The sequence below is a fragment of the Petromyzon marinus genome, chromosome 1 (genome assembly GCF_048934315.1).
Source record: "Petromyzon marinus isolate PM22_M1 ecotype Great Lakes invasive population chromosome 1, UKy_Petmar_22M1.pri1.0, whole genome shotgun sequence".
Taxonomy (NCBI): Eukaryota; Metazoa; Chordata; class Hyperoartia; order Petromyzontiformes; family Petromyzontidae; genus Petromyzon; species Petromyzon marinus.
Genome location: NC_133667.1, coordinates 31159773 through 31172212, shown reverse-complemented (window position 1 = coordinate 31172212; position 12440 = coordinate 31159773). Strand labels below are relative to the sequence as shown.

At 43.8% G+C, this 12440-nt stretch overlaps 1 protein-coding gene across 3 annotated transcripts in view; it reads left to right on the top strand.

Moving 5' to 3' along the window:
• The first annotated feature begins 463 nt into the window (after positions 1 to 463).
• Positions 464 to 12440, top strand: part of LOC116939967 (histidine decarboxylase-like) — a 33218-nt gene continuing 21241 nt past the window's right edge. For all 3 annotated transcript variants that reach the window (XM_076067042.1, XM_032949085.2, XM_076067044.1), the window contains exons 1-8: positions 464 to 590; positions 2704 to 2876; positions 3848 to 3961; positions 5193 to 5315; positions 6336 to 6476; positions 8510 to 8653; positions 9397 to 9463; positions 11546 to 11708. In XM_076067042.1, coding sequence (XP_075923157.1) covers positions 464 to 590; positions 2704 to 2876; positions 3848 to 3961; positions 5193 to 5315; positions 6336 to 6476; positions 8510 to 8653; positions 9397 to 9463; positions 11546 to 11708 — 1052 coding nt within the window. The remainder of the gene's footprint in view (positions 591 to 2703; positions 2877 to 3847; positions 3962 to 5192; positions 5316 to 6335; positions 6477 to 8509; positions 8654 to 9396; positions 9464 to 11545; positions 11709 to 12440) is intronic.

The window sequence follows — 12440 nt, the reverse complement described above, 5'->3', positions numbered from 1 at the left end:
TGCAGTTCCTCGTTGTGGTGACACCTCCCTTCATCATATAGCCTCTCAATTTATTTCTACATAAGGATTGTGTTTCACTCCATCTAGATCACTCGCAAAAGATCCTTCAAACCTTCCACATTCATGCACATCGTAAATTACTTCAGGAATGCTTTTCCTCTTCCCAATTTGTGTACACAGTGTTGGGATACGAGAGCAGGTTTACAATGTGCAGAGCGTAAATAGTCACTCTGACCCCTAATAGATCATTTACCACAATAATAATTTTCCACATAGATAATTTACCACATCAGCACCCATTCTCTGATTGACAGACAGCTTGCAGATAAACAACTCTCTGCAGCTGCGTGAGTTACATGGAGGTACAGCGGCTCACCACTACACGTCGACTTTCGCGACCGATAACATCCATAATACAGTTTTTGTTTTGTTTAGATCGCGTAAATACATTCAGTAAATATATATGCGATATAACCCAAAAAACGTATATTATAGCTCACCACCGATAAACATCAACCAGCCCAGCAGCTCACCAACCGTATCACGACCAGGCAGCAGCACAATGGACAATGATGAATACCGAAATCGAGGTGAGTTGAATTCACTACACAATGGTGCCAATTATAATAGTAACAACTAGCGTAATCAGCCGTCATATGACGGGTATTTTCACATCGTAAACGATCCAGTGTTTCTTCACTTTGTCAATTACGCCATCTCTGCTGTCTTTCTCTGTTTAATCGACGTCTTCTTTCGTGTGCAGACCCTTCTGGTTTCATCTGAATGAAATATAAATTACGGAATGTGATGTACTGAATGTACGGTATTACAAAACCTGTAAATAAATCATTACAATTGTAAATCACCTTCATCGTAAGGTTATAAGCACGATATGTTTAAATAAAAAAAATTGGTTTTCCAAACGTAACATTTTCGTCACCTGTAAGAGTGAAGAAAATAATATAAACACTTAGTTCTCGACGTCTATTTGTTGCAAATGTGCAATTGTTTTAGGAATTGTATTGATCATTAAAAAAATAAACGATTTCATTTTCGCTAAAAATGTGAGCAGATGGTCGCTTTAAAAAAAATGAACTTCACTCAGTTACAATAGCTCACGGGATTCTGAATTTATGTGAATTTGAGAAAAGTCACTACTTATTATTGATTGGAAGGGGAGAGGTCGGTGTTCACTAATTTTCACAAATTTCCACTATAAATGCGAGCAAAAGTCATGAAAGTGAAATTAAAAGTGATTCTGCTTCTTTATTTCTATTTATATTCGATATCCAAAAAACGATTGTCACGCACAAATAAACTGAATATATTATTTATTATTATTCTCTAAAGGTGTGTAAAACGAAAATATAAAATACAAAAACAAGGGCGCACTTGGGTTTCATCAAAAGCGGAGCTGGTATATTTTTGGAAAAAAAAATGATTATTCTTCTAACAAACTAACAATTGTTAGTTACAATTGTAATACGCTTTTCATTATTTTTTATTGCATGAAAATCCACGTCGCCTACCCAGCGTCACACACAGCGTACAGAGTGTCAGGCGTTAGGCACAGATCACCAAAAGTATATAATGATTAAATGAGTTCAATTGTAAAGAAACTGAATAATTATGTATCTCATGTCAGTGAAATTTTAGTCGAATTATAATTCCCATAGTGAATGACGCCTGGGCATAATACTTACGTACATTATGCTCAATACTTTATCAGTAATATACCAAGTGTCTCACACGATCAAATATGGCGCTGCCCTTAGACAACTGTATATTAGAACAGCAACGAGATGTTAATTGTGGAATTCTTTGATGTCTGCCCGCCGAGTTGCACTTGAAAAAGGACATCTTAGCTCAATGGGCTTTACTTGGGAAAAAAAAAAACCCTTGTGATTCTGAATTTTTTTTTAAAAAAGTATCCTCTAAAAGTATAAAGGAAAGTTTAATTTAATTGAGTTACATAATTATAATAACTATGGATGGAATGGCTGCAATGAGTTTGTGATGATGCCATGAGAAAATGCAATTTGGCCAGCTGATCTAGCTTTCTTCGAAAAATTATAGTAACCTATGCTAGTATATTTCTCCATGATTTGAATTCATATTTAAGAATATTGTACAAGGTCAAAATTCAGATGTATTTCCATTCGCCAGAAAATCGTCTGTTGACGTCATTATGCTTTTCAGACAGCACAATGAATTGGTTTTGGCGCTACCTTTCAGACCGTTTTAAAATGGTGTCCATTGACAATATTTCAGGCACAAAAATCCAAATCACAAAGAGTGCTCCACAAAGTTTGATGTTTGGTCTGCTTTTGCGAGAGCAAAAAATCCTTGCCAGCTGGTTCAAAAACTGAATAGACAAACGAACAACACTTAGCAAAGCTTGCAATGCGTCTAGAGAAGCCGTTTGCGGCATTAATAGCAATGGAGAGCCTCTAAATGCAGCTTGACATGTTTTGGGATTTCATTTTCGCAGCTATACTGCAAACCAGTTCTTGCTTAACAGTCCCGATAAATACGCAACCACGACCCAAGTTAACGTTAACATTAGTTGATGGCATTATATCAAATGTGACCATCACTGGCAGGCATCATCACGAACTTTGCAAGAAATTGCAGGGCTGCACCATTACCTTAAGCACAGTTTACCATACCTATCCCCGGCACTATCCCCGGCGGTGCACGCAGGTAAGGAGATGGTGGACTACATCGCCATGTATCTGCGTGGGCTACGTGAGCGGTCCGTGAACCCCTCCGTGCTGCCCGGCTATCTGCGTCCCCTGCTGCCCGCCGGCCCCCCGCAGCAAGGAGAGTCCTGGGAGAGAATCTTTAAGGATGTGGAGCGGCTCATCATGCCTGGGGTAACGCGCCCAGCCATAGAAACATGGATAAGACGTAGGAATAGAGGGAAATATTAGAATTGAGACCGCTCACCACTGAACAGCATGGAGTTATGTGTTTGACCACGTAGATACTATTACAATTATTGCTATGAAATTCATGACAGTTTTTATTTATATATCGGAGAGTCTTCCAGTGGGATTGTTTGGCCAATTCTATTCACGAGTGGTGCGAGGGATGGAAACCAGAGGACCTGAAAACCCACGCATATGAGTATGGGACACTCAAAGCCCCGCACAATTTGATTCAAGAATCCATAGCTGTTCAGCCATCTCCTGGCTGCCTTACAGCCCAATTTTACAAGGCCTGGTATTGCCAGTCAGTCTCTCATCTAAGTACTAACCAGGCTCAATCCTGGTTACTAAAGAGATTGGGCTCATGCAGTGTGATTTGGTGGTTTCCGCACCCTGCGTGCATTATTTGACTTTGATCATGGCCATTCAGCAGATGTTGACCATTTAGCAGAAACTATTCTTTTTTTTAAAGGCACTGGTGGCCCACTCCTGTAATCCAGCACTGTGCAGGCGCGGGTTGGTGCATCGCACAAATGTTGCAAAACTCCCTTCCCGTGGCCGTCAAGGTGTTATACCCTGGCTTGCCAGAAGGCAGGACACCAAGTGTGGACTCCACCTGTTCCATCTGTATGGGATAGAGTGGGTTTCCTGTTTGTGCTGTGTTTTCTTTCGACATGTTAAACACTCATTCATTGGCCGATAAAACCTTCATATATAGAGAACCGCAGAGCTTGCACAATTGTTGGTTTTCGCCTTTCTGCTTGTCTGTGATTCCTCGTGCATCTGAGTTGTTTTCTCTACGAGAGTCAGCGAATACTGTCCACGTTACAAGTTGACATTGTTATTATTATCTGTTGGATTTTACATTTTACCGCATTGACTACTGCATTGATGTAAGTGAACTGTACCGTGTGCAGGTCGTACACTGGCAGAGCCCGCACATGCACGGGTACTACCCGGGGCTCAACTCATACCCGTCACTCCTGGGTGACATGCTGGCGACTGGGATGAACAGCGTTGGATTTACATGGGTAGGTGTACGGCTGGGAGACTTATCCATGGGTCCGCCTCCCTGTGATGCTATAACTGATCACAGGGTGAGGTTATGATTGAACTCAAGATGTATTTCTTTTTATGAATTGAACGCCTGAAGCGGCTGCAGGGGTCATATGAACCTCTTATATACAACATATTTAAATGCAAAATAACTGATCATCAAATACACACGTAATTTTCTGTATTGTGAACACAATAATGCATTGTTACAAGCATGATGGATTCGTAAGGCATACAAATGTTGCATAAATGTGTTAATCGTTATGCACGGGTGCGTCTACTCACTGGAGCCTGCTGTGATAGTTCACTTGATCAAAATATCCAATTTATTTTATTTTATATCTACGTGACTTTACCGAAAGAACCAAAGAGTATGAATTCCTGCAGTCACGAAAGCTTCAAATCAAGATTAAGATCCAATTTGTTAAATGGTGGTGAGATGTGACCCTCACAGTGCCTTGATTCAGTCACTGAGTTGATGACACTAGGCCATATTGATCCCACCAAAATACAAGAAGCTTGGCCAAAAATCCAGCTTTCCAAAGAGTCAACTGGAGTAAGAGTTTACCAGAGGTAGTCAACGCTAAGATAAATTTTGTCAATGTCATGGTGGTTTCTCTGACATTGGATGAGTCTTGTGTCGAAGAAATATGCAGCTCTTGCACACAGATAGGAAACGTTCACAAGGTTCACGTACAGAGCTCCGTGACTTCTCTCAATGTTTCCGCTGTTGAACTGCAGTAATAGTGCGTGCCGTGTCCATCGCCTCCTTAATTCATTGATGTGGCAGAGCCCATAGGTACAAATGAGAACCGTAGACACTCCATTCCGTTCAGTCAGTCAGACATCTGGCATTGACCGTCCAGCCAGCAGGTGTCAGGCAACAACTGCACGGTGAGTCGACAAAACGAGCAACTTCTTTGGTTCTTTCGGTAAGGTCACGTAGAATGAGAATAAAATAATAAAATAACACAATAAAATTCTCACGACGTTTCGGCCGCTTGCGTTGTGGCCGAAACGTCGTGAGAATTTTGTTGTGTTATTTTATTATTTTATTCTCATTCTACGTGACTTTACCGAAAGAACCAAAGAAGATGAATCCTTGCAGTCACGAAAGCTTCAAATCGAAAAACGAGCAACGTTAGTAGGCGGTTTTGGGGTTGAGCGTCGTGTTTGTTGTTGTGGGGGATGCGTGACCTGGGTCAGGCGTCGAACCCGGCCAGCACGGAGCTGGAGATGGTGGTGACGGACTGGCTGGCGACCATGCTGTCCCTGCCCGACACCTTCCGGCACGACCACCCAAGCGGACGCGGTGGCGGAGTCATGCAGGTGCTTCATCTACATCACCATCGCCATTGTCGTCGTCATGCGAAAACGATTATCATAACAATCAACATCATGCTTCTCTGACTCATTCATTTTCGATGAAAGTTGTACAAATGTCCAAACTCGTACAGATGTGCAAGGGACTCGTGGTGGAGTCTTGCAGGCTCTTCATCTCCGTCACCATCGTCGTCATTTGAAAATGATTACCTTAACAATCAACATCATGCTTCTCTGAATGTTTTTCAAAGCAAAGTTGTATAAATGTGAAAATTGTCTATCCCCTAATTGTGGGTTCCATTTGAATCCTCTTCACTAATATACGATGTTTAAGAATCGCCAACCAACTGCGCGTGTGCGTGCAGGCGTTCATGAGCATATTCACAAAATGATTTGCGTGCTCTACCACAAACCTAACAATCTGGGTTCGATGCCTGGCCATGGACACCGATGGCAATTAGACGAATTAATATTTCTTACGTCGACTCAGCCTTGCACTGCGTGGTGAACAATGGATATGGAGATATGAAGGTGGAGAGGTGCAGCGCTTACACCACTCCCTCTTGTACTGCTTTGGGTTAATTAGGTGCTTAAGTTTAATTGCACGTGTCCACAGTCTTGTCTGAGGCGACAGTGTCTGTGTGTGTCCCACAGACGGACCAGTTCAATTCCTGCTCACGGCTAACTCCAGTGACGAATATCTGAACCGGTTCTGGGCCTAACCAAAGTCGACTGAGCCTCAAGAGATGCTTTTTGTGTTTATTTTGTTGTCCATCCCCCGCACCTTCGATTATCACGGTTGGCAACGTACGGTGCGAAATAAGTTCAACGTACATACAAATAAGTACCTGATGCAGTGTGTAAACATCGCCACTGGGGAGACAAAGGGGGATCAGGCGAGATGCTGGCTGCCCACCTTCCTCGTGCGCCTGAGCCGGCCCTTCATAGGTGCTCGTAAAAGAGCACTTGTCCTATAAGTCTGCTAAGGCTATACGGGGGACCTTTGTCTCTCTCTGTGTCCCACAGACCACGGTGAGCGAATCCAACCTGCTGGCGCTGCTGGCGGCACGGACGCGCGCTCTCGCCCGCCTGCGCGGAGACGCGCGCGTGGACGTGGGACAGGACGCGCTCCTCAACGCGCGCCTCGTGGCGTACACCTCCGACCAGGTGCGCGCCTCCGCCCGGATAATAACTCGCCCTCTAACACGCACCGAGTCTTCTTGGAGCACCCCCATAGAGGATCATTGTCACCCAGGAGCGCTGCGGTTGCGTAAATCAGATGGTGCGCTCACAGATCAACATTGCGATCGTTATCAGGAGGAAAACTACCGTTGATATATTTTTTTGTCACGTCAAGCTATATTGCCACACATGTTGAATAACATCGCTTAAACCTTGCATGAGTATTTTGAATGATGAATCAAATATTTTGGCGGCTCAGCCGGAATAACGACGACAGGTTAATTTAATGAAGAGCTATTTTAAGCAAACTTGAAAAATAAATTATATTTTTGCTGGAATTTTTGTTATTGAGACATACGATCAGTCTTCAGGCTAGCTTGGCGTACACTTCCGACGAGATGACCCCCAACGTGATTCACCCACAAATGTGAACATTGCTTACAAAACAAAATAAAAAAGATATCCCTATGGGGTGAAGTGGTGGTGCAGTGATTAGTGCACAGCATTATGGACCCAACAAACAGAGTTTTTTATATTCTTTGGGTCTTTCGGTAAAGTCACGTAGAACAAAAAAAGGAACAAAAAAACTACGACGTTTCGATCGCAACACAAGCAATCGTCATCATGGAGGAGAAAAGAGGGGGAAAGCTGCTGAGGCAGGATGTTTTAAAGGTTTTAAACGGGTGTAGCCCAAAGGTAATGAACGAAGTGGGCGGGGCGAGTGATGTTAAAGTGAGAAATTTGCATGTTAATGTAAGATCGCAGGGCTTCTTCCACGGCGAGGGCATGGACGTGGCTATTGTAATGTGAGAGAGTAGTATGATAATGTAAGATCGCAGAGCCGCCGCCACGTCGAGGACGCGAGCGACGGTGGCTGTGTTAGTGTGAGACTTTAACCTGTTCATGTAAAATCAGAGAGTCGAAAAAAACAACTAACATCGGAAGGTAGGATGGAAACATCACAGCCAGTTATGACTTAAACTGGTTTCTTCCAATGATTGCTGAGTTTGTACCCATCTTTTCGGTTGAAATTGTGTCTTTGTCTATATATCTGGATGGCTTCATGAACGAATCTTTGTTGATAGCCAGTGGGTTTACAAAGTACCTTCGTCGTAGAGAAATCAATTTCGTGTGAAGATTTCAACCGGGAAGATGGATATAACCGATCGAAACGTTGTAGTTTTTTGTTTGTTATTTTTTTGTGTTCTATGTGACTTTACCGAAAGACCCAAAGAATATGAATTCCTGCAGTCACGAAAGCTTTAAGTCAAAACAGATTTTTATTCCTGGCCATGGTTATGATGAAGGATATTTGAACCAGTTATGGCCACCTCCACCCCCTCACCAAACCTAAACTGACCAGCGTGTCAAAGCATGGTTAAACAACCACTATGACTGACACGGCATGAGGAGGTCTTCACCTAGCGGTGAATTGATGAATCGATCTAAATCATTATTGTTAAAAAGACAAGGCTCCACGATCAGCTCTTACAATTTCTCGGTTTTCCTACTTTAATCGATAAGATCTGATCTTGATTTGAAACTTTCGTGACTGCAGGAATCCATACTCTTTGATTCTTTTGGTAAAGTCACGTAGATATAAAATAAAATAAATCACGACGCTTTGATCGCAGTTCCACTGCTGGATTATATTTTTTCCGCTTGAGGACGACTGCTTGTGTTGCGATCGAAACGTCGTGATTTGTTTTATTTTATACCTACGTGACTTTACCGATAAGATCTGCTTTGGGAGATAAACAACGTGTGTTTGAATTAAATTCCATGTTTTATAAATGGTCACATTCGTCAATAACACTACCTTAAAAAGAATGTTTTTTTTAATAGGCGACATTTAGGGCTATGATCATTATTCATTTCACATCTTTAAAAAGTGCCATTGCCCAAAACGTCACCTATTATATATTTTCTCATTTTAAGGCGACAAATGTGTTTAGTTTTTTTTATTGTGCGTTTTATAAAAATTACGTGTTTTCTAAATGTTTGCGCACATCCGCCAGGCTCACTCGTCGGTGCTGAAGGCGAGCCTCGTGTCGCTGGTGAGGCTGCGCTCGCTGTCCACGGACTTGGAGTTCTCGCTGCGCGGGGAGACGCTCCGACGCGCCGTGGAGGAGGACAGAGCACAGGGCCTCGTCCCGTTTTTCGTGAGTCGCTTCACTCTTTGCACAAATATTGTGTGCGTAAGTTGAGGCTTCATTTATACCATGATACTACCAATTATTAAAAAAACATTATCAAACTGTTAGCTTGTTTTCACAATGGGAGAAGGATACAGCTAGGAATCCCTGATTCTGTACTAACATTTTCTACCTTCTACAATCTTCTACATGTCACTAAGTTATGAATAGTTTTGATGATTTTTCTCAGTTGCTTATTTTAAAGTACATTTAATTTTGGCATCGTTATTAATTTAAACTCTTTTACGAATCAGATTCATTATATGCAAAGTTAGTTGTGTTAACATATCACAGATGACCAAGTTATGGTTAATGTATCAGAAAGCCTTGGTGCCAGGTCCACCCTGACTATAAAACATATATTTCTTTCTTTTTGCCTCGATATCTCTCTGCGAGTTTTTCTTTTCTTTGTGCCTCTCAATGTGTATCCGGCTCTCTGTGTCTCATCGTGTGTCCATCTATAATTCTCTGTGCCCCTCTCTTCCTACGTCTGCAACTTGTCAGTGTCCATTAGACATTTTCAATGCCTCTTTTTGTCTTACGTCTTGGTTAGCCACTCGAATCACCCACCCCTAAGGTCTGACCTGCTCGCACTAAATACACATTGAGGATTTCTATGCCAGTTTGTTTTCTTGGGTCGATCATCCGCTCATCTGTGTGCTGGTGGTGGCTGTTCTGGCTGCTGTGCATCGTTCCCATGCTCCCTACAGGTGTGTGCGACCCTTGGATCGACGGGCGTGTGCGCCTTTGACAACTTGTCCGAGTTGGGCCCTATCTGTGAGACACCATATTTGAAATGCACCGAACGCCAACACACCATCGTCACACAAATATTATGGACAGAGCGAGGAGACACAAAGAGTAGTTGCAAACACAAACAGTAGTTGCAGGCTCTTTAGTTGGCCTACTTCGGGTCCCATACATGGTGGCCAGGAGATCTACATGGCAGTCCTGCTACTTCTTGGCAGTACAGCAAACATTAATTAATCTGCCTGCCTAGAACTGAGTGTACATTCCAACCAGTGAAATAATAAATAACAGAGACAAAAGTGGAGCCCATGGATAACAACGTGTACACAAGTTAAATACATTGATTTTTAGGAGAGGTGGGATTACACTTTGCAAGGGGGGATGCTGAATGGTGGTTAATACTAACGACAGATTGGCAGTCCTTGAGGGCTTCACACAGCATTGGATAAATAGCTCATGTTGATGTTGAAATAATCGAGGCAAGCTTTAGTGTTGACACAATTTCTTAGGTAAACTGATTTTGTTACTCATAATACATATTGGTTGCGAAAGCCAAAATGTTAAACAAATGTTTTACTCGTGTTCATGTATGTATGTATGTTGAACTACTTTCGCACCGTACATAGCCAACTCTGCTAAATGGAGGTACGATGTAAAATGCTTGTATTACTGCACAATACTTTAAACCAGTGCCGGATTCAGCTAGTGTGGGGCCTGTAGCATATGTTATAAAGGGGCCCTAAAGTAAAAAATACACGTAAATATTAAAACACAAAAACAAATTCTTGCATAGTAAAGAAATAGGTTTTTTTCATTTGCTATACAGCCAGATAATAGGACACATTGAACAGCCAGTCGTTCATAAAATTTGAAGGCTGTATCGTACTATAGTAATAGAGTAAGTGCAGAATCACTGAGCCGGAATTTATAGCTTGAAAGCATTTAGCGCGGGGCCCTTGAAAGTGCGGGGCCTGTAGCATATGCTATTTTTGCTACTAGTGTAGAGGAGTGAAATACGCGGTGTGCACAGTTAACCGAGGGAAACTGAGGCCAAACAGGTGCGTGTGTGCAACATGGGGTTTGCACGGACAAACCGGCAGTTGTTAAGGGGCGAAGCAAGTGCAAACAGGGTCGACCTGTTGTGCACGTTGAGACCGGAGGTGTTGCCAGGGAGACGGAAGATAAGGGTTGATTTATGGGCCAACAGGCGCCAGCCTGGTGAGAGCCTATAGAGAAGCACGAGAGGTCTCGGATCATTAGCAGAGGGATGTAAGGGTATGTGCGTGAGCGGAGAGGGGGTTGTTGCCGGGGACCAAGTGTGAAGACATCTCGCCTCTGCTGCTCCAGCCGTCAACGGGACCTCAACCCTCACGCCATCGCCGGGCGGGTGTTAGCTGATCCCCCCGCCCAGGACACATGGGTGAGTCGGTCTGAGGGAGCGTAGGTGAGAGCAGCGGTGGAGATGTAGAGTTGCTGTGTGCAGAGATGCTGTGTGCGGAGACGCTGTGTGCGAAGACGCTGTGTGCGGAGTCGCTGTGTACGAGGACACTGTGTGCGGAGTCGCTGTGTATGAGGACGCTGTGTGCAGAGACGCTGTGTGCGGAGATGCTGTGTGCGGAGTCACTGTGTACGAGGACGCTGTGTGCAGAGACGCTGTGTACGAGGACGCTGTGTGCATAGACGCTGTGTGCGGAGACGCTGTGTGCGGAGTCACTGTGTACGAGAATGCTGTGTGCGGAGTTGCTGTGTACGAGGACGCTGTGTGCGGAGTCGCTGTGTACGAGGACGCTGTGTGCGGAGTCACTGAGAGCAGAGCTGCTGAGTGCAGGATAAGGGAGGTGAAAGGTAGATAAGAGTGGGGAGAGGTTAAAAATAAGTGACCATACAGATAGTCATAGGAGTGCCTACAACTGGTGCAATAATAGGTGAATAAAGTGTAAGCAGGTGACTTGTTACAACGTGTCAGTGTGAGTAATTTCTGAAGACACTACACTAGGATAATCCAGCACTGCTTTCAACAAATGGTGCTACACTATTACAATAAGAATCCAGACATCCACGTGTAATTCGTTTAACCGCTCACTTTGCCTCCACCTATGCTCCCCGCAGGCCGCCAGGAGGGGCTGTGGCTGCACGTGGACGCAGCGTACGCGGGCACTGCATTCCTGTGTCCCGAGCTGCGTGACCCCCTGCACGGGATCGAAATCGCCGACTCGTTCGTGGTCAACCCGGGCAAGTGGATGATGGTCAACCTGGACTGCACCGTCTTCTGGTGAGAAGAGACGTCAGTAACGGCTCGAAACCGGCAGCTTGAGCAGAATGCCAAATATTTGGAGGGGCGAATCACGATTAAAGTGATGTTGTTATACCTGTTTACCTTCAATATTATTCATAGCAAAGCTTGTTTTTGGGTTAGATTACGTAAATATAAATGTGTCGTTAACCCACCACCACCCGACACAGCCAACAAGTGAGGTTTGTCAGGTAAACAAAACGTGCCAATTAGTTATTACTTCAGCACACCGTTGTGTTGGAGAGTAAACCAACAACATTTACAATTTGAGCATAACGTTTCGCTGGTGATTACAACCAGCTCCATCAGGCGATTTATCAGAATTGTGAAGAAGTCTTCCTGTTTCCTGTCTTGTTATACCAGTGCCGGTGCGGAATCCACCCTGTTTAATGATGGAGCCAAATTCGTGCACGACTTCATTTATTTGGGTTTCAGGTAGAAACCCACTTCGTTTTTCAATCCACTGCTGGATGGCCTCCCCACACGGCGTCGGTTATGGAGGTTGTTTGACCATTCTTTATAATGTTGTACAGCGTGTTGTTGTTGTTAGCTGTGGTCGGTTGTACCCAGCAGAATCAGAATCTTTATTTAGACTGGAGGAATATGATGAGCCAAAAAGATGTCCAGTAAGGGCGGGTCAGTAGAATGCGCAAACGACTGTGCCACTACTGCCCTTGCACTACCTTTAACTTTCTGGTGCCAGGTTGTACA